This window comes from Neovison vison, chromosome 12 (assembly GCF_020171115.1).
Source record: "Neovison vison isolate M4711 chromosome 12, ASM_NN_V1, whole genome shotgun sequence".
Lineage (NCBI taxonomy): Eukaryota > Metazoa > Chordata > Mammalia > Carnivora > Mustelidae > Neogale > Neogale vison.
The window spans coordinates 131,776,250-131,802,312 of NC_058102.1; the positions used below are offsets into that span (position 1 = coordinate 131,776,250).

The 26,063-nt window shown below is 42.8% G+C and overlaps 1 protein-coding gene and 1 long non-coding RNA gene across 6 annotated transcripts in view; one reads left to right on the plus strand and one right to left on the minus strand.

Moving 5' to 3' along the window:
- Positions 1–1,582, minus strand: part of PRTFDC1 (phosphoribosyl transferase domain containing 1) — a 95,143-nt gene extending 93,561 nt beyond the window's left edge. For all 3 annotated transcript variants that reach the window (XM_044227528.1, XM_044227529.1, XM_044227527.1), the window contains exon 1: positions 1,520–1,582. In XM_044227528.1, the coding sequence (XP_044083463.1) occupies positions 1,520–1,567 (48 nt within the window). In that variant the 5' untranslated portion in view covers positions 1,568–1,582. The remainder of the gene's footprint in view (positions 1–1,519) is intronic.
- On the plus strand, positions 1,000–21,201 carry LOC122891680. Of its 3 annotated transcripts, none has more exons than XR_006381303.1 (5): positions 1,000–1,087; positions 7,236–7,334; positions 9,272–9,339; positions 14,937–15,093; positions 15,536–16,070. It is a non-coding gene; the product is annotated as an uncharacterized LOC122891680 (long non-coding RNA). The 3 variants fall into 3 exon arrangements; XR_006381304.1 differs by lacking the exon at positions 1,000–1,087 and adding an exon at positions 21,157–21,201 and having other exon boundaries at positions 7,215–7,334; positions 15,536–15,901; XR_006381305.1 differs by lacking the exon at positions 7,236–7,334.
- The last annotated feature ends 4,862 nt before the right edge of the window (positions 21,202–26,063 follow it).

Consider the following 26,063-nt stretch of genomic DNA (forward strand, 5'->3'; position numbering starts at 1 on the left):
AGCATAAATTGGGTGTGAGGATTTCTTCTCAGGATACACTGATTGCTTTGCAATCAGTGTGTCCTGTACCTCTTCTTCCAAGTGTTCACGTGGCTACTGCCTCAGGTCATGGTTCAAATATCACTGCCAAGAGGGCTTCCTGACCACTTGAGCAAAAACAGCACGGCTCTGTGCCACGGCTCTGTGCCACAGCTCTCCTCCAATCACTCTGGATCTCCTCACTCTCTTTTCTTTTCACTGCACACATCACTATGCAAAATTATCCTCTTTATTTGCTTGTCTGTGTCCCTTCTCTAGCATGGAAGCCCAGTGAAGGCAGAGCTCTGTCTGGTTCCCTGCTCTATCTGCAGAGCCTAGAACACCACCCGGAAACCCTGCAGGACAGTCAACAGATGTGGAATGAATAAATAAATGAATTCCTCATTCTTGAAGACAGAAATGTTCTGCTGATAAGTTGAGAACTGAGCGACACATTTCAACCTGATGAGTTCTGCTGAGTGTGTGGTGTTTCCTTCCTCAAATCCCATGCAATCCATGCATAATCACAGGTTCTCTGCAAATACCACAGATCTCTGAAGAAAGAAGTGTTAACGCAGCAAGTCAGCCCCACTCTCCACCCTCACCCCTGCTCATACACCTGACACAGTAATAACCACCGCCTTCTATAGAAACCATTCATAGACAGGAGCCCGGAGCAGACGCCAGTGGCCACAGGGCAAGAACGGATTTGATTCCAGGACACTGACACATAGGTACTCTCTGACTCTTTGAGGGATTCCCAGGAATAAAGAGGCTCTGGTCTGGGAACCCATCATCCCACATCTTCCCATCCGGACACACTACTAGATAGATATTTTAAAATCTTTCCAATAAGCTCAAAGGGTCAAGGCCGCAGCATCTCCCTTTTGCTCACAAGGAGACTGACTCCCCAGAGGCTCTAGCCTGTGTCGATCTGCAAAGACCCCAGGGTCCCAGCCCACGTTTCAAAGCTCAAACTCCGTCCATTTGAGCAACTTGAATTCCTAGCTACCCTCGAGAAGCTTCAGGATCCTTCTGGAAAACGAAACTGGAAGCCTGCGCTGGAGGGGTGAGAGGAAGCACAAAGGGAGAGAGGCCCCCACGAGTAGCGCGCGAGGGTCTTCACGGACCCGCCGCGCTCCTAAAGGCGACCCGTCCTCGCTAGCCGGAGTGGGGACCCGGCCCCACACAGGCTCAGCGCCGGAGTGTCCGACTCCTGGCCCGGGCGGGTAGGGAGGGGCGCGGAGTGGGGCGGGGGGGACACTAAGAGCACGGGGTGAAGGGCTGTTGAGGGTCGGGTCGCGCGCGGGGAGGGGGGCGGCTGGGAAGGGAGCAGGGAGGCAATCCGCCCCGGGACGGGAGAACAAAAGCAGCGGCCCGCCCGCATTTCACGCGAATGCATTTCAGGCATTTAATCGAAAAGGAGGGTGCCAAGGAGGGAGGGGAGGGGAGAGAGCGGGGAGCGCACGACTCAGCCCAGAAATCGGGAGTTTGCATTTACCACGACGCCTCGCCCGTAGTCTGGCGCCTCCTCGCTGCTCCCGGCCATGTTTCTCCCGGGGAAAGCGGGAAGGAGCTGAGAGGGCGCAGGGCTGGGAGGGGGATGGGACTGCGGGGGGACGGGGCTGGGGACGGGGACGGGGACGGGGCCGCCCCGCCCCGGGCCAGCCGTTGGGGAAGGACCGCGCGCCGCGGACCCCTCGCCTGGCTCGGCTCCAGCGGCTCGGCCGCGGCGTCCCCCCGGCCCTCCCCTCCCCGGGGGGTCCCAGGGCGCGGGCGGCCGTGCGGGCCCGGAGCGCAGGGCGGGCGGCGCGGGGCGCGGGGCGCAGCTGCCGAGCCGCGCGCGCTCCACCTGAGCGCAGGCCCGGGGCGCGTCCCTAGCGGCCGCCGCCCGCCCGTCTGCGAGCCCCGGAGCCCCGGAGCCCCGCCGCCTGGCTGCTCCCCGCTGGGACTCGGGACGACGAGGCTGCCCCGCGGCTGGAATTTTACAGCAACAGAAAGTGTTCCCATGGCCCCCGCCTCCCTAAGGCTGTGTGGTCCGCGCCTTTCAGGCGAACAATGTCTTTGAATTCTTCCTGCTAATTTTTATGCGCTCTTTATCCCGACTAAAATCCGTGGAAGAGTTTGCGATATGGGATGTTCTCGAAGTACGGCTGTGGACGAAACTCTCCTGAGTGTGTGTGTGTGTGTGTGTGTGTGTGTTTAAAACCGTCGAAACGCCCATCCCGGGGTGGGAAAGAGCCCCGGGATGGCTTTTCCCAGCCTAAGCCCGTAGTTTAGAATCCGGAATCTGAAATAGGGCCTTTCTTTACCCGTATTCGGGGGGCGGGAGGGGGGGTGCGGCGAGCGAAGGGAGAGAAATCTTTACACATTATCTACTTTACCACTTTCTTGAGACCCTATGGGCAGACTTGAATGGTTTCGGGTTGCAGTTTAAAGCGATCGCTCTCAGACTCGAAAGCCTCTTTTATGAAGCTTTTGTTCCTGGAACCCCTGGTCCCAGGCTTCTCCCCCCCGAGTGTGCGGGTTCTTTGTCCGTTCCTCTAGGGCCCCCGCTTTCCCGCTTCTATCCTCCTTCTGCTCGCTGCTGTCCCGCCGCATTCTTTGCAGCCCGGTTCTGGGCTTGAAGCCCCGGAGCTGAACACGGTTCTCCGGCTCAGGCCTCTCTCTCCGAAAGCCTATTTTGTTCATGTCTGGGTTCGGGCGCACGGCAGGGAGAGGAATGCAGATTTTGCTCGGCTTAAGGGGAAAATAGTCATCGATCGGTTAATGTCGCTCTACGTTGGAAAATTATTCGTCGTTGGGACGTGGCGGCGCTCAGCACTGTTGTGACGCCCCCAGATGCCAGCGCACGGCAGGGAGGCTCCGTGGCTCGCAGACTCGAGCTGGGCACTGGGCGATACTGTTTCCTGGCGTGTAGGTAAACATTTCGCTCCTCCTTGTCAGAGGTCCTTGTTCAGGGCCATTTTTATCTCTGCCTCTCACCTCTTTTCCCAAAGATGAGAAATTCCGTCCTGTGCTGACAGTTATCAGACCAAGCCCAGGAAGTATCTTCACAACCACTGTCCCTAAAACTTCCAGGAACTGAGAAGTACTCTCCCTGTGCTGCGATCAGACTGTCGAGTTCCCAACGCTCGCTGGGGAGCGGCTTTAACCCTACCCGCAGGTTATGGGGAGAAGTCATGGGGTGGGACGTTTAAATCCGTGCTACCAAGACGCAAAGATGAGCCAAAGGCAGGTGGTTATCGAAGCACGCTGTAAAGTATCCCACTTTATCTCTTACTGCTGCAGAATCAAACTTACCCCTAGGAGGCTCACTGTGGGTCACAGGTGAGTCAGATGAGGGGCAAGGGGCCTCAATTAAATGAGAGGTGTAGCTTTTAAACAGAAATCAGAAAGGGCCCAGCTCAAGCACTGTGGAAGATGAAAGAGAAACTCTGGGTGAATCTTTCTTAGAAAGGCCATTAACTTAAATGCAGAACCAGATGGGTCACAATGAAAAAATACAACTTGCTTGGATGGCAACAGGAATCTTATGAATGTATGCTCAAGAACATTCTGTATAGACCTGTATAGGACATCCTAAGAAGACCACACAATGAGGAACAATTTTTAAAATTTTTAATAATTCATTTTATTTAAACCAATATGGGAAAAATATCACTTCAACATTTCTTGAGATGTCTATTCATTTTTTCATAATAGATCTTTCAAATCTAGTGTGTTTTATGCTTACAGCACATCTCAGTTTAAAGTAGCCACATTTAAAGGTTTTCAGTGGCCACCTGTGGTTAGTTAGTGGTTCCCATGCTTGGGTGTTGCAAATCTAGAATACTCTAGAATTGACTGCATTGACTTAAAGACCTGGGGAGTGAAAGGAACTAAAGACGAAAAGGATGAGATTTCAAATATAATTGATCAATGAATTTTCCAAGAACTTGGTGGAAATTATACTAGCAATATAAAAGCTGACACCAACTATTTGGAGTTTTGTTCAATTTTTTTTTTTTAAGATTTTATTTATTTATTTGACAGACAGAGATCACAAGTAGACAGAGGCAGGCGGGGGAGGGGGTGGGAGGGGAAGGGGAGAAGTAGGCTCCCTGCTGAGCAGAGAGCCCGCTTAGGGGCTCTATCCCAGGACCCCCAGCTCATGACCTGAGCTGAAGGCAGAGGCTTTAACCCACTGAGCCACCCAGGTACCCCGTTCTAGTTTTTTAATATACCTGTTTTTTTTTTTTTAACAAATCATTTTTAAAAGTGAATTTATTATCTTGTCATATTTGGATAACGTTTTATGTGATCTAATTATACTTCAGTACTTTGGGCAGCATTAAGGTAACACAATGTAATACTTGATATCACGAATAGTAATTGCAAGGACAAATATCCAAGAATAACAACTCATCTGGCCAGCCTTAATTCTTAATCTTGAATTATGAGAATCTAGGGGCAAAACTTCTTTTAAAATCTCAACTTTCTATTGCATGTCTAGTGGGATAGCTTTGCATTAGAATTCTGATTTTTTTTTCTTTTTAGTGATAATTCTTATCATCTTAGCCAATGAGGCTAAGCCAAATACCCCAATCTAATATGCCACAATTTTCTCATCTATAAAAAGGGACAATACCTTACTGCTCTGTTGCATATAATGATGAGAATAACATAACAGGCAAGAGAATCCTTAGAAAAATCCCATGAAACTGTAAGGTGCTATTAATCTGAGATACCGTGAAAATGTATGAGCAAATGCTTGTGAAGTTAGTTGATCAGAAAATGACAGGGTAGTTGCCTTTTTAAAATGGGTGTGGGGCGCCTGGGTAGCTCAGTGAGTTAATGCATCTGCCTTCGGCTCAGGTCATGATCCCAGGGTCCTGGGATCAAGCCCCGCATCGGGCTCTCTGCTCAGCAGGGAGCCTGCTTCCTCCTCTCTCTCTGCCTGCCTGTCTGCCTACTTGTGATCTCTGCCTGTCAGATAAATAAATAAATAAATCTTTAAAAGTAAAATAAAATAAAATGGGTGTGATGGACCAATCAGGAGCAGTTACAGTCTAGAGACAAGATAGGGTTGGTATGAGAATTGATAAGGAAAATGAGAAAATTAGTAAAATAATGGAATTTTCCACATAAAAAAGGGATATTTTAGCTCAGACTGTCCATTTTCTGATATTTCTTTGAAGGAGCTGTAAGAATAAAAATGTACCTCTTTGCTAAGTTAGTAACCAATAAATACACTCGAATTTTTCAGTCATTCTCCATATCACATTTTAGTTGTAGATTCCCTGCATTTTATTTCATTTGGGGGGGGGTATTTATTTTAGAGAGAGACAGGGAGCATGTACAAAAGTGGGGGGGGGCAGAAAGAGAGGAGAATCCTCGAGCTGACTCCCCTCTGAGCAAGGACCCCAATGCAAGGCTCAGTCCTAGGACCCCAAGATCTTGACCTGAGCAGAAACCAAGAGTCAACCCCTTAACTGACCGAGCCACCCAGGAGCCCCAAGATTCCCTGCATTTTAAATTCCGAGATTATCATGTGTCACTACCATGGTGTAATCACAAATATTTATACTTACCTGAATTCTCCACCACACCAAAACACTTTTGTCCTAAAAATGCGTACTGATTTTTTTGACACTCCGGTAGCTTTTAAACTTTTGACCGTACTAATCTGTTACTGAAGGAGCATTTCAATCTGTGTGTTGAGTTGCTTGGAGTCTGTTACTCAGTAACACTGGATTCAAAAATAACAGAAAGGCATTTATTTTTTTCTAAGCTCTGAAACATGAAAAAAAAAAAAAACCCTCTCAGCCTGGGAATTGTGTTGAAATACATAAACATATGAAACTTAGTGACTCAGATTGTTAGTCACAGAGTCACTGGTTAGAGTCTGGATGAAATCCACTGTGGACAAAGGCCAGTAATAATGATGATGATATTTTGCTTTTCCTTAGTGCTGAACAAAACCCTTTACAAATGTTACAAGCATAGAAGAAAAAGTGGCAAGATACTTTTTCCAAATATTCAGGCTAAGTGAGAATCTTACTACCTTTGAGGTAGTTTGGCCCCTGCTGGTACATATGTTCAGAAGAAATATAGTTGCAAATAATTGTAACACAAAACAACTTACACCAAAGCCTCATTAGTATTCGATTAGCATAGTAAACCCTCTTTCACTGCCTCTTGTTTGAAGCAGGATCCAATGTGTAGTCTTAGAATAAAGGAAATAATGGCTCCATAGTAGTTCTTACAAACAAAGCCAGGAGCAACATTCAGAATTATGTTTTGTATTATTACACTTTCATTAGTAATTAACCTTCCACTGAAGAACACACGATGGATAGACAGACGTCAGCCTGCTTTTTCTGCAATAATGTCAGGCCTGAGTAATATCACCAACGCTAAGTGCTGGGCTGTGTCAGAGATATCCTCCCACTATCTCCGCATCTGACCGGAACAGGAATTGGATAGCTTCAGAGTAAAAGAATAATGCGTCCATGTGTTCCTCCAGATCTCAGAGTCCTGGCAGCCGACCTCAACTCTCTTGGCCACCATAAAGCAGTCATTGAAAGGACACAGCTGCAGGAACTAGAGGCGAAGCACTAAATAAATCCACAGGGCTGGAGGCACAAGTCATGTACATGACCCTAACACAATACCTTGTGGTTATGAATGAACAGATTAGCATCTAATGCTGCTGTGGCAGCTTATGCAAAATTAATTGGCTGCCTCAGCCAGTGCTGAGTTTCTAATGGAAAGATGTCCCGTTCAAAAAACAAAAACAAAAACAAAAACAAAACCCAAGGAGATCTCCTTCAACTTTGGCTGGGGTGGGGAGAGGGAAGACCAACGGGAGTGGGAATTGAACCGCTTATTCTCTTAACTGTACATAGGTTCTCTTCAGATCAGCATAGACGTGCGGTCCTCACTGGCAGCATCCCAGGAACTCGTCAGTATCGCCAGTATGGGTTGTATTCTAGATAGGAAGTAGTGGGAGCCTGGGAAACAGGTTGGGGAGAGGTGGCTTGAGGTCTGGAATTTTCTCCCATGAGGGAAGAGGCTAAGACAGAAAAAGAGGGGGGACTTAGAGCAACATTTTCTAAGGTGTGTTTTGTGTCGCTTTTCTTTATATTTGAAAAAGATGAGGCTGGGATTCATTAGGTTGGACAAACAATGAGATAAGCAAAGTTAAACACACCTCTATCTTCTGGGACTTCTAGGAGCTTGCAACATGCCAACGTACATTGTCGATATTCAAGGAGACTGTAGCAAAATGCCATGTTTCCCTAACTTTGTTGACCGTGGATACCTTTCCCAGGGTGGGTGTTTTATAAAAGTTTTTTAAATTACACTATCGTGAAATATTTTAATTTATACTTTTAATATTCTCTCCAGTAAGACGTTTTACGTGGTCTTAAAAATACACTGAAAGAACTAAACCTTTAAATAGAACATTATTTTCATACTAAGTATTGTTGTGTATTTCTTTTTAAAAATATGCACTAATGGAGCAGCCGGGTGGCTCAGTTGGTTGGGGTGTGCCTTTGGCTCAAGTCATTATCTCACCGTCCTGGGAATGAGCCCTCCACCTGACTCTGCTCAGTACGAGTCTGCTTTTCCCTCTCACTCTGCCCCTCCTCCTGCTCATGATCTCTCTCTCTCTCTCTCTCTCGTAAGTAAAATGTTTAAAAAATATATGACTAAGAACTTAATTGGACATGACTGAGATCTTTTTCCATCTCCGTATAGTCCTTCGAGCTGACATGAAACTTTGCATGTCCTAGAAGACAAGGAATTTATTCCTACCCCCATTCATTCTTTCTCCTTCCCCCAGCTTGTGAACAAGAACAGCCTTCTGAGTAGCAGGAGAGAGGAAAGCCATCTCATTGCTTCCATTCCCCTTGGTCTCTCTCGATGATAGTATGGTGGCTTTCAAAGACAATGGTTTGTAGACATTGCCAGCATAGAGAATATCCAGGTGAACCAGTAAACATACTGGGTGTGGGCATGCTGGGCTCCTGGAATTTCCAAGGAGGTCTCTATCATATCCAGGACAAAGGACATCTATTGTAGCTCCCACATTAATAGTTCTGTGGTTTGTACTTGAAAGAACTGAGTTCTTTGTCTTTTCCAACTAAGAATCTCTTTACTGTAGTCACCACCTCAGCTGTACCGTAGGACTCTTGGCAAGTCCAACCTGATTTCCCAGAGGATGGGTGTGGCTCCTCCCACAGGACCAACACCAAATGGGGCTGTAGCGAGTCAACAGGTGCACAGGGCTGCTTCTGGGTCTGGAGTCTACCACATGGGGATCGGGGCTTGCTTTCTCCAAAGGGCCCTCCAGATGGGCTCCACCAGGGTTTCACAACCTCCAACCTCCATCCAGAGCTTCCACAAAAGCCTTTTTATCCCAGGATATCTGCCATATTATTGTTGCTGTGGGGGGATAGGAGCAAGGGACTTCTAGTCTGCCATCTTGCTGACCTATGACTTTTTGAAAAAGAAAATTCAAGTGTATTTTTCCATTTTAAATGTAGTATGCACCAATAATTTTAAATCAGAACACTTGGACAAATAGAAGTAAAATAGAAAGGCATTTTAAACATGTTTTGGGGGTCTTCCACTTTTGTGACTCTGGAAAGTATCTTACACAGTTGTGACTAAATACTTGCTCTGTATTGCTGTACTTCTCTGCCTCACACTCTAAGCAAAATAAACATCACACAAGTCTTTTTCCATGGTCTAATAAACTCTGTACAAATGTCACTTGGAATGGCAATACCATCATTTATTTAGCCATTCCCAGAGTATTTTTATTACTTCCAATTCATAACTACATATAAATAAATATGTTTTTAATAAAATGTTTATATGCATTTTAACCATTTCTGGAGGATAAATTCTTCAGAAATGGAGTTTCTAAATTAGGGGGTATAAATATTTTAAGCTTCTTGACATATATTGCTAAATTTAGCTTACAATATTAATGTCTCTCTTCAATGGAAAGTTATAGTAAATTTTATACAATTTTTAACTGAAATTGAATAAAATTTTACAGCAAAAACACTTTGAGGTTTGAGGAAAAGGGTATTAGTTAACATATGCTAAAAGCTTAGTAATTAGACCTAAAAGAAAAGTCAGTTTGAATTTGTGATTAATTCTTAACTAAAGATTGCTTTAAAACAATGTGCTTTTATTATAGTAGTCCATAAAGTAATATCTAGACTAATGAAAAGTTTGTGGTGCTCTGTTTCAGGGTTTTGGCTCTATGTCAGACAAACTCAGTTTTAAAATCAGACTTCACCACCTACTGCCTGAACTTGGGTAAGTTTCTAACTTCTTTTTACCTTCATTTCTACATCTGTTCAATGAAAATAATTTTAGATCCTACTTCTTAAGGTTGTTGTGAGGTTTAAGTAAAGTAATGTACTCAGGGGGCTGAGTAGCTCAGGAGTTCCCAGCACATTTACTCTTTTATCAAAATAGAACAATTTTATCTTTTATAAAATATTTTGTTTATTTATTTTAGAGAGAGAGAGAGAACCTGCACCCAGGGCAGGGGAGTGGAAGGGGGAGGGGCAGAGCAGACTTGGACATGGGGCTCGATCTCACGACACTGAGCTTATGACCTGCACAGAAATCAAGGGTCAGATGCCCAACTGACTGAGCCACCCAGGCACCCCTAAAATAGAATAATTTTAGATGGACTTTCTGGTCAGTTGGAATTTCTGCATGAATAAATAGATCTGTTGAAGAGTTTTGAATTAGTAAACCTACAATCTATAAAAGTTTCTTGGGGCACCTGGGTGGCTCAGTGGGTTAAGCCTTTACCTTTGGCTCAGGTCACCGTCTCAGGGTCCTGGGATCGAGCCCCGAACCGGGCTCTCTGCTTGGCGGGGAGCAGCTTCCCCCTCTCTCTCTGCCTGCCTCTCTGCTTACTTGTGATTTCTCTCTCACTGTCAAAAAAAAATTTTTTTTAAAAAGTCTTATTAAAAGTTTCTTCATGTAAGTGAGCTAACAATTTCCTTGAAATTATATTGTGTTACCAACTTGTTTTATGTATATATATATAATATATATAAATACATATATAAATTATATTTGTGTGTATATATATATAGTGTGTGTGTGTGTGTGTACATGTGTGTATGTGTGTGTAAAGCAAAAAGTAACCTACAGGAAAAGAATCTGTTTGATTAGTACAAATAATGATGGATTCTGAATTAAGAAGTCTATATTTTTTATATTTCTAAATTTTACATTAGAAAGAAAAAAAAGTAACTTGATTTAATGCTTTTAATGTTTGGAATGTGAAGGATAACAATAAAAGTTAACTTCCAGGAAGTCTTAACATACTTCAGATAAGCTTATATCAATCATAAATACATCAGTCATCTCAGTATGTATGGTTTACATGTAAATAATAAGTGTAAATGGACCAAATTTAAAATCATGTAGGGACACCTGGCTGGCTCAGTCAGTAGAGCATGGCACTCTTGATCTCAGGGTCATGAGCTTAATTAAGCCCCATGCTGGGTGTGACATCTACTTAACTAAGGAAAATAATAATTTAACATTTTTCTCAGTGTCTCTGTAAGGAGTGACCTGGAAAATCCTATGGCAAAGAGCTGTCCCTTGAAACAGAAATGGTGCTTTAGTACAGCAGGCCATTTTAGATGCTAATTGGTTACTGCAGTCAGTGGCTTTCCTGCTGAGGTGAAGCGCTCACTTTACCTCAAATTCTCCACTATTTCTCCACTCTAAATTCTCCACTTTTTCAGCAAAATGATCACGAACCTCTTGGATGCAAAGCTCAGGCCAACATTGACGTTATCTGACTTTGTTCTTGGCTTGAGAAATAACCTTCAGATTCTCTTTGGTTCATACCAGACGCACAAATGACAACCTGAAAAGTCACAACAGTGAAAATTTTTAACGCATCTTTAAATTAAAGCCATTCGGAGCAATTGGAGACAGGAAAAATCTAGTTTTTATAAAAAGGCCAAATGCTCACCTGAGAAATAATTTCTTTCTCTTCCTGCGATTGACGTCAGTGGCCTTTTATACTCCGTTGTCTCAGCGCGTTCATTCAGCCACAGAACATACACCTGGGTCACCTTTTACAGAGAATAAAGAAATGAGAGATGAGTGACTCAGACTTCTCTATGGGTCTGGGGATTTTGCCAAAGCTTAGGTGATACAGACAGTCTTCAAACTTATGAACGTCATACCTGGACTTTATACTCCGTACTTTTTTACCTTGATCGTGAAGTCATATTACCTTTTATGTGATGACTTTTTTGTTACCTGGTACCTTTTGCCTTCTTTCTCAACATGTTTTCTAGGTCTTAAAACTACTTTGTGTTTCTAAGTTCTTGCTTTAGGCGCATTTCCTGGGTTCTGTTGTCTAATCAACTACTTTTTTTTTTTTTTAAGTAGCAGACTTTTAAAAATGCTAAACATTGAGAAGGTTACTGAGATTGTCGCTTGGGTGGTTAATCGGAAACCTCTTTGTGTTGGAAAAGTTTTTCTGAATCTTCTTCCACATTTTCTACTCCTTATTACAAAAAAAGGGAGGAAACTCTGGCTTGAAGATCAAGCTATGAAAAGTGATGTCCAACAGACTAGCAATAATTCTCAAAAGCCAGTTTACTTTTGTGTAATGAGAAACACAGAGAAAGGAGATGGTGGAAATAATTACCTAAGCTCATCCGATGAACTTTGAAAATTACTAGAGAATGTGGAAGAGGTGTTCCCTCTCCTCCTATCAGAACACCCCAGGTAACTCCACTGTGCTCTTTTCTTTAGGTCTGAAAGCCTAAAATGTAGTGCCCAAGTGGGTAAGCTCAGTGCATTTCATCTGCTCTTAGACTTGAGGTTCTCACCATGAGCAATATTGACATCTGGGACTGAATCAGTCTTTGCTGTGGGGGCTGTTTTGTGCACCCCAGGATGTTTAGCAGCATCCCTTTTACCCGCTAGAAGCCAGTAGCTTCCAGTTGTGGAAGTTATCCCCAGGGGATCTGGGTGGTTCAGTTGGTTAAGCATCTGACTCTTGATTTCAGCTCAGGTCATGATGTTGGGGTCGTGAGATGGAGGAGCCCTGAGGGGGGCTTCATTCTGGTGTGGCTGCTTAGTATTCTCTCTCTCTCTCCCTCTGCCTTCCTCCCCTACCTCCATGTCTCTGGGCATGCATGCACCCTCTCTCTATTTCTCTCTCTCTCTCAAAAAACAAAAACAAACAAACAAAAAAACACTTCAGAAAGTAACAAGTATCCCTCCCAGGGTGTGGGGGGAAAAATTGTTCCCAGTTAAGAATCACTGTCTTGGGGTGCCTGGGTGGCTCAGTGGGTTAAGCGTCTACCTTTGGCTCAGGTCATGGTTCCGGGGTCCTGAGATGGAGCCCCACATCGGGCTCTCTGCTCAGCAGGGACCCTGCTTCCCCTTCTCTCTCTGCCTGCCTCTCTGCCTCCTTTCGAGCTCTCTCTGTCAAATAAATAAATAAAATCTTAAAAAAAAAAATCACTGTCTTAGAGTGACAACTCTTACAATGGTCTTACCTGTTTCCTACTCTATTTCAAGGAGGTAAAGGAAACTGTGTAGCCCATAGCCAATAGACCCATAAACAGTAATAGCCCTTTCGGCTATGGAATAATGCTAGAAGAGTTTGAGGGAGGGTTTTCTTTCTTAGATGCTTCCTGGAATAGAGAAACATAACGCAAACATAAAGAAAACATTGACTATGTTTCAAACATAGAGGAACAAATCAATGTTCAAGTCGGAAAGCAAAACCCAAACTTGGGTTCTACACTGTCTTTTTCTTAATGACTCAATCATTTTTCATTTTCTCCTAGTCCTTCTAAATAGGGATTTGAGTTTACAAATAGGGATTTGAGTTTAAGAGACCTCCGAAATTCATTAATATTCTTTCCATTTAATATAAAGAAAGGTGAGTCTCGGGGGAGGACAAAAGACTGCCCAAATGGTATTTTAAATTCCTGAGGCTTCCCGTGGAAGTTGGAAGTGACCTTCCCTTCTTAGACCTGTCTTTCATAGAGAGCTGTGCATGCTGGGCTGCTCAAGCCACTGCCTGGGTGAGCACCCGGTTGCACAGGCAAATCCCGAATCATCTGAAGTCTGTGTCATGCCTCTGCCAATTAATGTGACCTTGGGACTTACCAGCCTGAGGTTTAGCTCCTCACCTGCAAAATGAGAATTTCCATGATGACCTGATGTGATTGCTGTGGCGCACATTAGCATCATGATCTTTGTCACTCATGGTATTCTAATTTTCCTCCCTCCCTTACTTTTCCCTCTACCATGCCTGTTCCTTGCGCATGCCCAGGGCTCAGGAGCCACAGAGCCCTGGAGTACTTGCTCAGCCCTAATTCTGAGTCCCAGCATTACAGAAAGCTCACCACCACCTCCCTGGTTTTTAGAAAACCGAGTTCACGTACTTCCAAGAAAATGAACAGAGCTGTCTTTCCATTTCTTACTCTTTGGAATGGTTTCATCCCATGTTCTAATGTTTAGATGTCCATGCATGTAAAAAATTAAGTTCTCTTTGAAATGAACCAGCAAAGTCTTCGAGCTGGGGCAGAAGGATTTTTGGAAGTCATCAAGTTCAGCAAGGGTTCCTTGTATAGTACTTCCACTGGTGGTCAGGTTACTTTCACTGAGGGATACTCAGACCCTTCTTGGTAAGTTCTAATTCTTGCCACTTCCCTACCTTGTACGTTTTGTGTTTTCTTTTGGAACAATACTGGTTACATCTCCTTTCTCATTCCCTAATGAGCTACATGACCACCAGGAAGTCATGGGGCTCTAATTTTGCTGCATTTAACGGCTTTCTGTGTGAATCCATCAAACACAAAATAACGAAACTTAATTCTGAAGCCACACAACCACCTGAAACCTAGTCTCATTTTTTGCATTTAGTGGGATTATATAACTTGGAAGATGACTGATCTCCCAGTGATCTGAACAAAGTACATTCAGACTCACAGTCTTTTTCTGGAAGAAGAAGTTTCAAACACACTCCAACGGGAGTATGAATTAAAATCTCCAGATATGTCTAGAAAATAGAAAAAGAAACTTGAACGTGACTTTTTTTTTTTAAGATTTTATTTATTTATTTGGCAGAGATCACAAGTAGGCAGAGAGGGTGACAGAGAGAGAGGGAGAGGCAGGCTCCCCGCTGAGCAGAGAGCCCGATGCAGGGCTCGATCCCAGGACCCTGAGATCATGATCTGAGCCAAAGGCAGGATTTAACCCACTGAGCCACCCAGGCACTCCTTGAATGTGACTTTTATGCCATTTCTATATTGGCATTTATGTCAGCCTTGTAATTGGAGGAGAAAAATGAAGTATGGGGGCGCCTGGGTGACTCAGTCAGTAAAAGCCTCTGCCTTCAGCTCAGGTCATGATCTGAGGGTCCTGGTATTAAACCCCTACCTCGGGCTCTTTGGTCAGAGGAGAGTCTGCTTGTCCCTCTCCCTCTGCCTGCAGCTCCCCCTGCTTGTGCTCTCTCTCTGTGTCTCTCAAAGAAATAATAAAAAGCTTTAATAAAAAAAAAGAAAAATGAAGTATGTACAAACCCTGGGAATATGGTCAGTGATGCTGTGATAGTCCTTTATGGTGACAGACGGTCGCCACACACTTGTGGGACATCACGCATAGAGTTGTTGAATCACTATGTCCTACACCTGAAACTAACGGAACATTGTTTGCCAACTGTATTCCAATGTAAAAAAAAAATAAAATAAAATGAAGTATACGAAAAGGACTTAATACTAACACGGCTAATAAGGGGAAGACCCCATTACGCGTAGTATGTGCAATTTTCTCACTAAGTTTGAAAGCCGTGCCGTCACTCTCTGGGACCGTAACACCCACCGGTTTCCTTTCATCCTTCCTGCCAGTGCCGTAGGGCTTTCTCTGGACACCAGAAACACCTTCCTCTGAGTCACTTTCCAGCGTCAGCTGAGCAGCCCGTGCTGCCAGCCGGGTTCCCGGACACCTTTTCCATTGTGCAATCTCCCTCTGTCAGAACGCACATCCATCTACGTAAGCAATGAGGTGAGTGCAGTATGGTACATGAAGGATGCTAGAGATGAAATGAAATCTTTGTAAGACGTACTCCAGATCCCCGAATGTATACCTTTATTTATGGACATCCACATTCTCCTATCAACACTTCCAGTACTGACCTTTAATGGTGGGGCCTTGAACAATTACCTACCCTATCTGTGCCTCAGTTTCTTTATTGGTAAAAGAAGGTAGTAATCACATTTACATCAGAAGGTTATTATGAGGACTAGGTGAGTTTATTTAATAAGCACGGAGAACACTACAGACCCTATAACTGCTGTATATGTTTGATGTTCCTACTGTTAACAGAGAATAATATGCGGCCATGTCTCTGTTTCTCATTTCATTGGCTATGCATGCCTTTGGAAAGTCATATAACAATTGAGTTATTTTTTACTTAATTTAATGAGCATATTTTGTCTCCACTTAGAGCAAGACCCATGGCTTTGCTCATCCTAACACACTAGAAGATTCTGGATTCCATAGTTACCAGGTTCAGTTTCTGCCGCCACACATTCAGAGCTTCCGAAGTCATCTTTTTCTGGAGTATGTGTATGTGTGAGCGTGTGTGTATGGCCACACACACCGAGAAAGTGGAAGAGACGTATCCAGCTGGTCTGGACTAACCCATTCTTCTGTCATTACTCTTCATAATGACACCGTGTGATTTCTTTCAGCAAGTGCAGCTGGCAGCACCTGGCCTGCCTTTGATGGATGCCATGCGCAGAAATGATGAAAGGCTTTGGCTCTTACAAATGACAATACCCCTCAAATGAGCTGAATGCTCGCCGTGGAGGTAGGGCAGGAAAAAGTCACGAATTGTGTTGTTTTTTTTCTCCTTGTCCAGCAAAGCCCTAGCATTTCTCACTGCATTACTCTTGGCTTAATTCCATATTTAGATCCTTGAATAAAAATTCTACAAGATGGGGCACTTGGGTGGCTCAGTTGATTAAGTAACTGCCTTTGGCTCAGGTCATGAACCTGGAGTCCTGGAATCGAGCCCCGCATCAGGATCCCTGCTTGGCAGAGAGTCTGCTTCTCCCTCTGACCCTCCCCCTCTCATGCTCTCTCTCTCATTCTCTCTGTTTCAAATACATAAAGAAAATCTTTAAAAAAAAAAATTCGACAGGAGACTTACCAGCAGTCTTACTGTGATCCTGACTGTTTTTTGTGCCCTTAAGTGGGTAGTAGTGACACTTGTATGTATATAGGTATGTGAAAAATATAGATATTTAATATGTTTATACTTATATATAATTAAATATTCATGCATATATTTGTGTGTGTGTATATTATAATTTTGACCAAGTAATTTTGGCTCAGCACCCCCCAAACTGCAAGATACTAGTCATCCTAAAGATAAAAGAAGTAGTAAAGCAATACATTATTTTTTTTTAAATATTTTAACAGATTTCCATAGACAAGGCTTCTGGTATTTCTGGTTATCAGCAAAATCATCACTGGGACACAAAAAGAGTGGAAAATATTGGTGGAAATGTCATCACCTGGTAGATTTTTTTTTTTTTTTTTTAGGCCTGTCGGCAGGTGAGATCTTGTACTAGCCCATTCCTTCTTCCTTCTGATCCCTATTTTGGGAGTGGGGTTTTCCCAGGCCCAGCAGGAAGAATAATTCTGTTTCCTTTCTCTCTGACAACAACCTCTTCCAAGGCTAACGAACAAGGCAAGCAAAGTGTAAGCCTAGCCTTGCTGAGGAGTACGAGACTACACAAAAATGGTGCCCGCCAGGCAAGCTTAGCAAGCAGGAAAGCCTTCTAGGTCTTTCAGCAATCTCCGCTGTAGAGATGCTGCCACTCCCTCACTCATCAAGCAGCTAATGTCCTTCACGATATCCTTTGTTGTCTAAGCTCCTCCCACAGTCCTGCCCCCTAGACCTGCCTTGAACGGTACGACTCCATGCCCATGGCTTCTTTTCAGCGCCCCCCGTGATGCCCCTTCTCCCTTACGTGCCTTCCGACAACTTCGGTTGAGGCCCTTCTACCCATGCAGGTAATCTGACTTTAGAGGACCTGATGAGACCTGATGATAGCATTTCAGACACTGCAGCATGTTGATGAGGGCAGACAGAACATTTGGAATCCCGTAGTATCACCTAGGAACCCTGTATCTTACTCCAGGTTGACCACCACACAGGGACTCCTACATTTGGAGGCCCCAAAATTGAATCGTGTATAATCGCTCACTCTCTATTCTCCCAACCCTTGTATTTTGGCTTCTTTTCTTTGTTTCTTTCTCTTTTTTTTTTTTTTTTTATTTATTTGACACAGAGAGAGAGTGAGTACAAACAGGGGAGAGGCAGGCAGAAGGAGAGGGAGAAGCAGAGTCCCCGAGGATCATAGAGCCGGTTGTGGGGTTCCATCCCCTGGGATCATGACCTGAGCTGAAGGCAGACACTTAACCGACTGAGCCACCCAGTTGTCCCTATTTGGGCTTCTTTATAAGTAGCAAGATGGATGCTGCCAGTCCTAAAGTTAGCTGTGCTGCCCCTTCAGTTATGAAGACTCACCGTTTTAGAGTCTATTATGGGTGATGTATGCTGAGGATGGAAGTTCTGTGCTCAAGATCCTATGAGCATGTATTATAATGCCTCTTCTAAAAGCCTATCACAGAACTATAGAATCCATAGATCTCTTTTTCTGGGAGTGAGCTCTGAAGAAAAATTCACACACATACACATAAAAGAAAGATAAAAAGGAAACCGTGATGCAATTTTTTTTTTAACAAATGCTAAAATTTGTTTAAACAAACAAATTTTTTGGTGTTTTCTTTCTTTCTTTCTCCCTCCCTCCCCTCCCCTTTCATCCCCTCCCCTCCCCTTTCCTCTCCTTTCCTTTCCTTTCCTTTTCATTCCTTTCCTTTCCTTCTTTTCTTCCTTCCTTCCATCTTTCTTTCCTTCCTTCCTTCCTTTCTTTCTCTCTTTCTTTCCTATAATAAGATTGTAGTATATCATTTTTATAGGGAAAAATTCATAGAGCCCAATGAATTGTAAGAAAAAGATCAAGAGGGCCTTTTGTTTGCAAAATACAAAGAAAAACACTTTTCCCTTTTCAAAACTGTGGCTTCGGTGATGATGTCAATAGTTGCAGAGTCCCTGGAACTGATGAATTTTGTCCTGTGGAATGACATTTTAGGCCATTATTGACATTTATCCTTTCTTATCATGAGCTTTCTTAGATCATTCCCCAAGGAGTTCTAAAATTTTTCTAAGGAACTCTGCAACATTCTAGAGTAGCATTTGCTAAACTTAAGTGCCGTAGGGGGGAAAAAAATCACTCTTTTATATCGTTTTGCATAGCAACATCCCAAACACAGCAAATGTGATGATGCATGGAAAATAGAAAGAGTCTGGGAGAAATACAGCTATGGAGGGACTGGTCATGTGTTCCCAGAAATCACTTGAGGACTGTGCTTCTGCTTTCTCATGGCAGCTGCCAGGGGCCAGGCTTATCCATGGTTCTTATTTCCTGAAACTCTGCCTTAGCAATTCTTACAAACAAAGCTTTATTTTATTCAGAAATTAGGTGAAAAGGAAAAAAAAGAGATCAATGCTTATTGAAGAAGTAAAAACATCTTTCATAATGATGTGTACTCCCATAAGGATGTGCTGCATACTTTAGAAGTATAGTAAGTATGCACTGGTCTGAAAACAGTTACCATGGGAACAAAACTTTTTCCCCATTAGATGGAAGGGTAGTGACTGTAATAAATTTCCACCCAAATATCTAAGCTACACCAATTGAGCATCAGTTGGGAATCAAATCCAACAGACTGTGGATTTAATAGGCTGATGTTAGAGGGAGACGATAAAGACTCTAATATAAGGAAATCCAGTGATCAAACTAAGTTTGCTAAACAAGCCATCAAAATAGGCACTTTGGTGCCCACTGCTTTTTTTAAATTCTGCTGTAATTTCCCAGAAGGGCATCACCCCATCTCTCAGCTGAAAGCTGTGCCAGGCAATTTCAAAGAGGAGTCTTACAGCATGGTCCATAAGAATTTATTCTGGAATGGGGCACCTGGGTGGCTCAGTGGGTTGAGCCGCTGCCTTCGGCTCGGGTCATGATCTCAGGGTCCTGGGATCGAGTCCGGCATCGGGCTCTCTGCTCAGCGGGGAGCCTGCTTCCCTCTCTCTCTCTCTGCCTCCCTCTCCATCTACTTGTGATTTCTCTCTGTCAAATAAATAAATAAAATCTTAAAAAAAAAAAAGAATTTATTCTGGAAAAGAGAGAAAATGTGAGAGAGCATGCACAAGCAGACACATAGGGTTCTGGGAACATTGGGAAGTGTCGAGTGCTTCTCTGCTTCTACGAGAGTTAGATTTGAGTCCAGCTCTGAACGTAAAGATGTTTTAGGATTACCTTAACCTTAATTTCTTTATTTCACATAAGAGTACATGAAAAAAATCTACATCATAAGTTGAAAAGGGCTCTTTTCCTATCAAATAAAAATTATAAGTGATAAGAAGGCACTGTGACAGTTTGTTAAGATTTTCTTTTCTTTTTTCTTTTTTTTTAAGATTTTATTTATTTATTTGACAGATAGAGATCACAAATAAGCAGAGAGGCAGGCACAGAGAGGGGGGAGCAGGCTCCCTGCTGAGCAGAGAGCCTGATGCGGGGCTTGATCCCAGGACCCTGGGATCATGACCTGAGCCAAAGGCAGAGGCTTTAACCCACTGAGCCACCCAGACGCCCCCCAGATTTTTTTTTCTTAACAGTACCGAAAATGATAGATCTATGACAACAGTTTAGATTTAAGGAGATATGGGCATAGAAGAAGGATGAATAAGGAAAATATGATCTTGAGGACATGCAAGAGAAAAGCAGAAATTCGATATGTGAAGTGGGGGAGGGGCGAAAGAGTATAAGACCCCCCAGAAAAATATTGGTTAGCAAATACAGTAATGGTAGATTCATTTTCTCTTAAACATTTGAATAAACTAGTACACATGCATTCTGATATGACTTTTAAAAGTAATTAACAATTTAAAATAGTTTTAAAATTGAAAAGGATTCTAATAACGAAATATCACCCTAGGGGTGCCTGGGTGACTCCATCGGCTGAGGGTCCAACTCTTAATTTCCGCTCAGGTCATGATCTCAGAATCGTGAGATGGAGCCTCACATCAGGCTCAGGGCTCTGCTCTCAGTGGGGGGTCTGCCTGAGCATCTCCCTCTCCCTCTGCTCCCCCTCCCCACTGCCGACATGCTTTCTCTCTCTCTCATTCAAATAAATAAATAAATCTTTAAAAACATGTATCCATTTAAGCACTCATTGTAACTGAATTGAATCTACATGAAAAATACCCCAGTCTAAAAAAATATAAAAATCTAAAAATTCAGATGCTGAATCACTGCCAGGTCATCACATAAAATTCTGAAAAAATACTAGAAACCTAAGATGAAATGATGATAGAATACGGCATCTTTTACAAAGACCATATTCTACCGAAGTCCCTTGGCTGACAGTTTTACTTTTTTAGAATTCTCTGTTTCATTTAATTTTTAAAAGGATAAGGGTCAATTGTCATCAATGTCTTGGCTCACACTGAAGTAACTGGATATTCTGAACACTTAGAATCTTGGCATGTTCTGGGGCGCCTGGGTGGCTCAGTGGGTTAAGCCGCTGCCTTCGGCTCAGGTCATGATCTCAGGGTCCTGGGATCGAGTCCCGCATCGGGCTCTCTGCTCAGCAGGGAGCCTGCTTCCCTCTCTCTCTCTCTCTCTGCCTGCCTCTCCATCTACTTGTGATTTCTCTCTGTCAAATAAATAAATAAAATCTTTAAAAAAAAAAAAAGAATCTTGGCATGTTCTTTATTTCACTTTTGATGTTATAAAATATACTTAGAAGGCTTCTTACCAGAGTCTTTTAGGCTTTTCTACTACTGTATTTTAATTCTCCACAGGGTGTGTCAAAGAGATTTTTTAGGGGAAAACAAGAAAAAAAGCTTTGGGTGCATGACAAGAGAGTGCCAGCCGTTTAATGCTATAGTAAAATGGTGACCTAAAATCTAAGATCTTGTTATAATTTCAGGCTGAACTCCCCAGTCTCACTTCTTCTTACCACCCATGCCCTATGAGGCCCTCAGCTTAGCGCTGGACATCGTCTGACTACAGGAGAGGCAGGTGCCTGTCATCTCAAGCAATTCTGAAGGAAAGCCAGGGAGTTTGTTTCAAAGTATTTGTCCAGATGAAACCACATGTGACCTCTAGGGTGCTCTGGGCCTGAAGCCGAAGCCTGCTGGCATTGGGAGAGCTGCGGAGCTCATCCGGAAGAAAATCTGATGTCTCCTCAAAGCCAGGAAAGATAAAAGAAACCTGCATTGGTCCAAAACAGCACAGTTCATGTGTGGGAATTGCACAAGATTGGGGTTTGTCCTCTTTGTTGGCCTCAGAAAGGCCAGCGGATGGAAAGGCAAGTAGACAGCTGCTGAGTCCCTCTGTTTTGTTGTTATTCTTGCTTATGAGAAACTGGACTGCTTTGCCTTGATTAACCCTCTTGGTGGATAGGGGGCCTTGAGCATATAATAGCAAACTCTGGCTATTGTGTCCACGTAGGTGATAAAGCCACACTGGGACCCAGTCCTGTGAAAGGTAAGACTTGATGGGCTTTCTGTGCCTTACAAAACTCTGATTCTTCTTAATTAAGTGATTGAATTGCATGACCTATTGTAGATGATAGGCAAGATTCTCAGGCAGGCTGGAAAACTGTTGACTCTTGTTATCCCGTGCCAAAATATTTGGTAAAGTCGTCCCTTGAACTGTCATAGAGGAGAAACCACTCACTTATCTATCCCCTCGAGGGGAACTGTTTGGAAGAACTCAAACTGTTGTGGTAGGCTGATGGCTCCTTGTTGGTTTTTATCAAGACATGATGAGAGAAAAGAAGTCAGGCAAGGGCCATGCAGTTTGCACGGAGAGATGAAGTGAAGACACTTGTGCTAAGGAGGGGTTCTTGGAACGCAGCTTGCCATCTAACGTCCGAATGTGTATGCAGCCCTCTGCTGTTGGAAAACACAATCAAGAAAGAGAGGAAGGCAAAACAAAGAGGGCAGGAGACCCAGCACAGACTCTCCCACTGGGAAGGTGAGAACAGATCTGAGAGATGGTTACAGTGAATCCAGATTGGGAAACTCAGCCAGGACCCATGGCCTCTATTCCATCCAGAATGTAACATAGGCATTGTGAAGGTCAGTAGAAACATTGCTTTCCTGCTGAAGTCCACAATGTTGTTGGTGTCTGGCTGATAAAAAAATGACAAGACAATTAAAAAATCTATTCCTTACTTAATGCTGACACCAATCTCTGACGTCTCTCTTGGCAAGTCTGATCCCCACTGACTGCAACAGAAGAAAACTGGATATCTGTCAGGCCAGAGAACTTCTCCTGTAGATACATACATGATTGTTTCTATATTATAGGTACATATATGCATGGACTATTCTTTGGAAACTTACACAAGAAGCCAATCACAGTGGTTACTTCTAGAGAGGGGGAGGCAGAGGCCATAGGAAACAGCATGAGGGAGACTTACTTTTCTCTTCTCCCATTTGGATAAATCACTGGACCATGTATGTACATCTCCTATTCACACATGCACACTGCAAAGTAAAACAATAGTCTCTAATAAAATTTTGAGTGCATGTACTTTTTGACCTAGTTATTTCTCTCCTGGGAATGAACTCCCACAAATCGAACCAAATGTGTGAAATGATGTATGTTTAAAGTCATTAGACTGTAGCATCACTTTTAATAACAAATATTAAAAACAAGTGAAACCTTAACTGTCCATCAATAGGGCACTGGTGAAGTGTATACAGCCATATGATTTAATAGCACACATCCACAAGAGGAAATAAAGAACAGTATATATTGATGAAAATGAGCTCTACAGTATTACTGAAAGGTACATAAAAGTTGGTAACATTGGCTGTCTCAGAAAAGGAGAACTTGGTAGCAGAGTTTCACTGGTGGGATAAATAACTTTTATTCCAAAAGAATTCCATATCCATATTCCATATCAATAACAACATTTAGGTAAGTGTATACCCTTGCTTCATAGACAACTTTCATTTTTTTTTTAAGATTGCATTTACTTACTTAATAGAGAGAGACACAGCGAGAGAGGGAACACAAGCAGGGGGAGTGGGAGAGGGAGAAACAGGCTTCTTGCTCAGCAGGGAACCTGTTGCGGGGCTTGATCCCAGGACCCTGGGATCATGACCTGGGCCAAAGGCAGACACTTAATGACTGAGCTACCCAGATGTCCCAACAACATTCATTTGAGTGACTAAGTTAAGGCATTTAAAAATTTTATATATATATGTGTGTGTGTATATATATAGATATTATATAAAGTAATATATAATATAATATCTTCTGTATGTATATCACCCCTCCAATCTCATTTCCTTATATAGGCAACATCCCATAGAATAAAAAGTCTTATTCTAAAGGCCATATCTGCATGTGCAATTTAAAAAATTAATATGTGCATAGATTTTTTGTATCAACCTTGTTAAACAGTATGTTCAGTTTCTAGGGATAATTAGCATCAACATAGTCTGTTGCTAATTTCAGTTATTTCTTACCAAGGACATTATGAAGAAAAAATGCATATGCCACCTTTGATGTCTTTCACCAATGAATGAATGAATGAATCGGTTGTTTACTGGGAAGACAAGATTCCTTTTTACTTATTTATTTTTTGGCCACAGGCATTGTTCTAAGAGCATAGATTCTGTGACATGGTCAAAGAGAATGTTCTTCTATAATGGGAGCCACTCTTTCTAGCTAAATGGACATACTTTTTAAAATGTTCTCTTCCTGTCCCTGTTTCCCTCCCTCCTTCTCTTTGTTCTCCACTTCTTTCTTCTAGCACTAGTTTCCTAGAGACCATTTATTTGGGACCTAGAGACCATAAAGAACACTTTAGAGTAGTTGAAAACCTCAAATGACTATTATTAATAAAGTTTTCTTTTAAAAAGTCCTAAAAATTAGCAAGATTTTTGTTTTACTTAACATTCTAATATGTCAAATGGTAGACTGAGCTGGGGAGTGTTGGTGCAAATCATTGGCTCTGGATCTTCTAGTGCTTTTCTGTGCCCTGATGAAAATCGAGATCAAACTTATGGATAAGCTAAGTTGAAAACAGTCATATACTTTGAGAGTGACAGACCAGTAGAACTGGAGGGAGGGTTGAACAAAACTGACTTCAGTTTCTTTGCTTTAAAGATGAAGAGACTAAGGTTGAGGGACACTGAGTGATTTCCCAAAGGTCACGTAACTTAACACCAGAGCCAAATTTTTTTCACCATAGCAGGTCTCAGCCAGGAAGAAACAAACCCTCCAGAAAAATTATCTTGCTCTTTTTTCCCTTATCTATGTTTGTCTTTTACTTGGAATAACCAGTGTTTATGAACAAATCACCTTCTGTGGGTTACTAAGAACTTGGAAATGAGAGAAGTTAGATTGCCCTCTTAAGAATTAATTGTGCTTCCTGCCTTGTCAGTTTTTGCCATTCTAACTAGTTTAAGGTGGGGGGCAAATCAGAAGGGGAGATGAACCATGAAAGACTAAGGACTACAGGAAACAAAGTGAGGGTTTCAGAGGGGAAGGGGGTAATGGGTATTAAGGAGGGTTAGCCTGGTGTTGGGTATTAAGCAGGGCACATAGTACTGGAGCACACAAACAATGTGTGCTCCAGTGTGATGGAACACTACATCAAAAACTAATGGTGTACTGTATGGTGACTAACATAACACAGTAATATTAAAAAAGAGTTAATAGTGCTTTTAACCAGCATGGGCCTTCTCACCTACCGAAAAATTTTCTTGAGCCGTTGAAAAGTATCCTTGGCTTTGGTGGTCAAACTGTTAATGTGGGCTGTATTAATAGACAAGTTAAGTCACACGGTAATCTTGTGACATTGACCAATGACATTAACATATCTAGAGAGACAAGAGGATTTCAGCATAAGAGTTTGAACGGCAAATACAGAACAGGAGCAGGGGAGCCAAGGTAGGAGTTGACCTGGGTCTTCCTGCTCAGAGCTGGGGAGAGGAAAGCCCAGCTGGGGTGTTGAGAATTTCATTCCCATCGTCCAACATCTCCTTTAGAAAAAGGGTCCTTCTTTTTTGAACTTCCTTGGCTTCCTTTGAACTTCCCTCTGTTTTCTTCTGACCTCTCAGGCCACTAATTCTCTCATCTACTTGCTCCGTCCTGCTCTCCCATCTGACTTCTACTTGGTAGAGTCATTGAGACCTCATTCATTGTCTTCTCACTGGATCCTTTGTCCCAAGGTGATCTCATTCATGCTGATGAATTCTCAAAATTATAGCTCTATCCCAGATCTCTTTTCTTTCTCTCTCTCTCTTTCTTTCTTTCTTTTTTTTTTAGAGACAGAGAGAGAGAGACAGTAGGCTTGTGCATGAAGGGGCAAAGGGAGAGGGAGAATCCCAAGCATGCTTCATGCATAGCACAGAGCCCAACATTGGATTGGATCTCACAACTCTGAGATCAAGAACTGACTAAAATCAAGAGTCAGACACTTAACCAACTGAGCCACCCAGGCGCCCCTCTGACTCAAATATCTGTCTATCTACTTACCTATCCATCCATCCATCTACCTATGTATATCATCTATCTCTAAATAGATGTCACAGAATTGTCATAAGTACTTATGTAAAATTTTATCTGTCACCATCATTTATCATCATCTATCTCCACCTAAATGTCACAAGATTGTCATAAATATAAAGGTCTAAAATTACATTCTTGATCTCTTCACCTATTCTCACCCGTCTGGTCTGCCTTTAGATTTCTCCATCTCGGAAAATGGCACTTCCATTGCCTGGCTGCTAAAATCATAAATTTGGTGGTCATCCTTGAAATCTCCCTCCTCCTCCCTTTTCAGTCGATCACCGAGTTACATTTTTAATT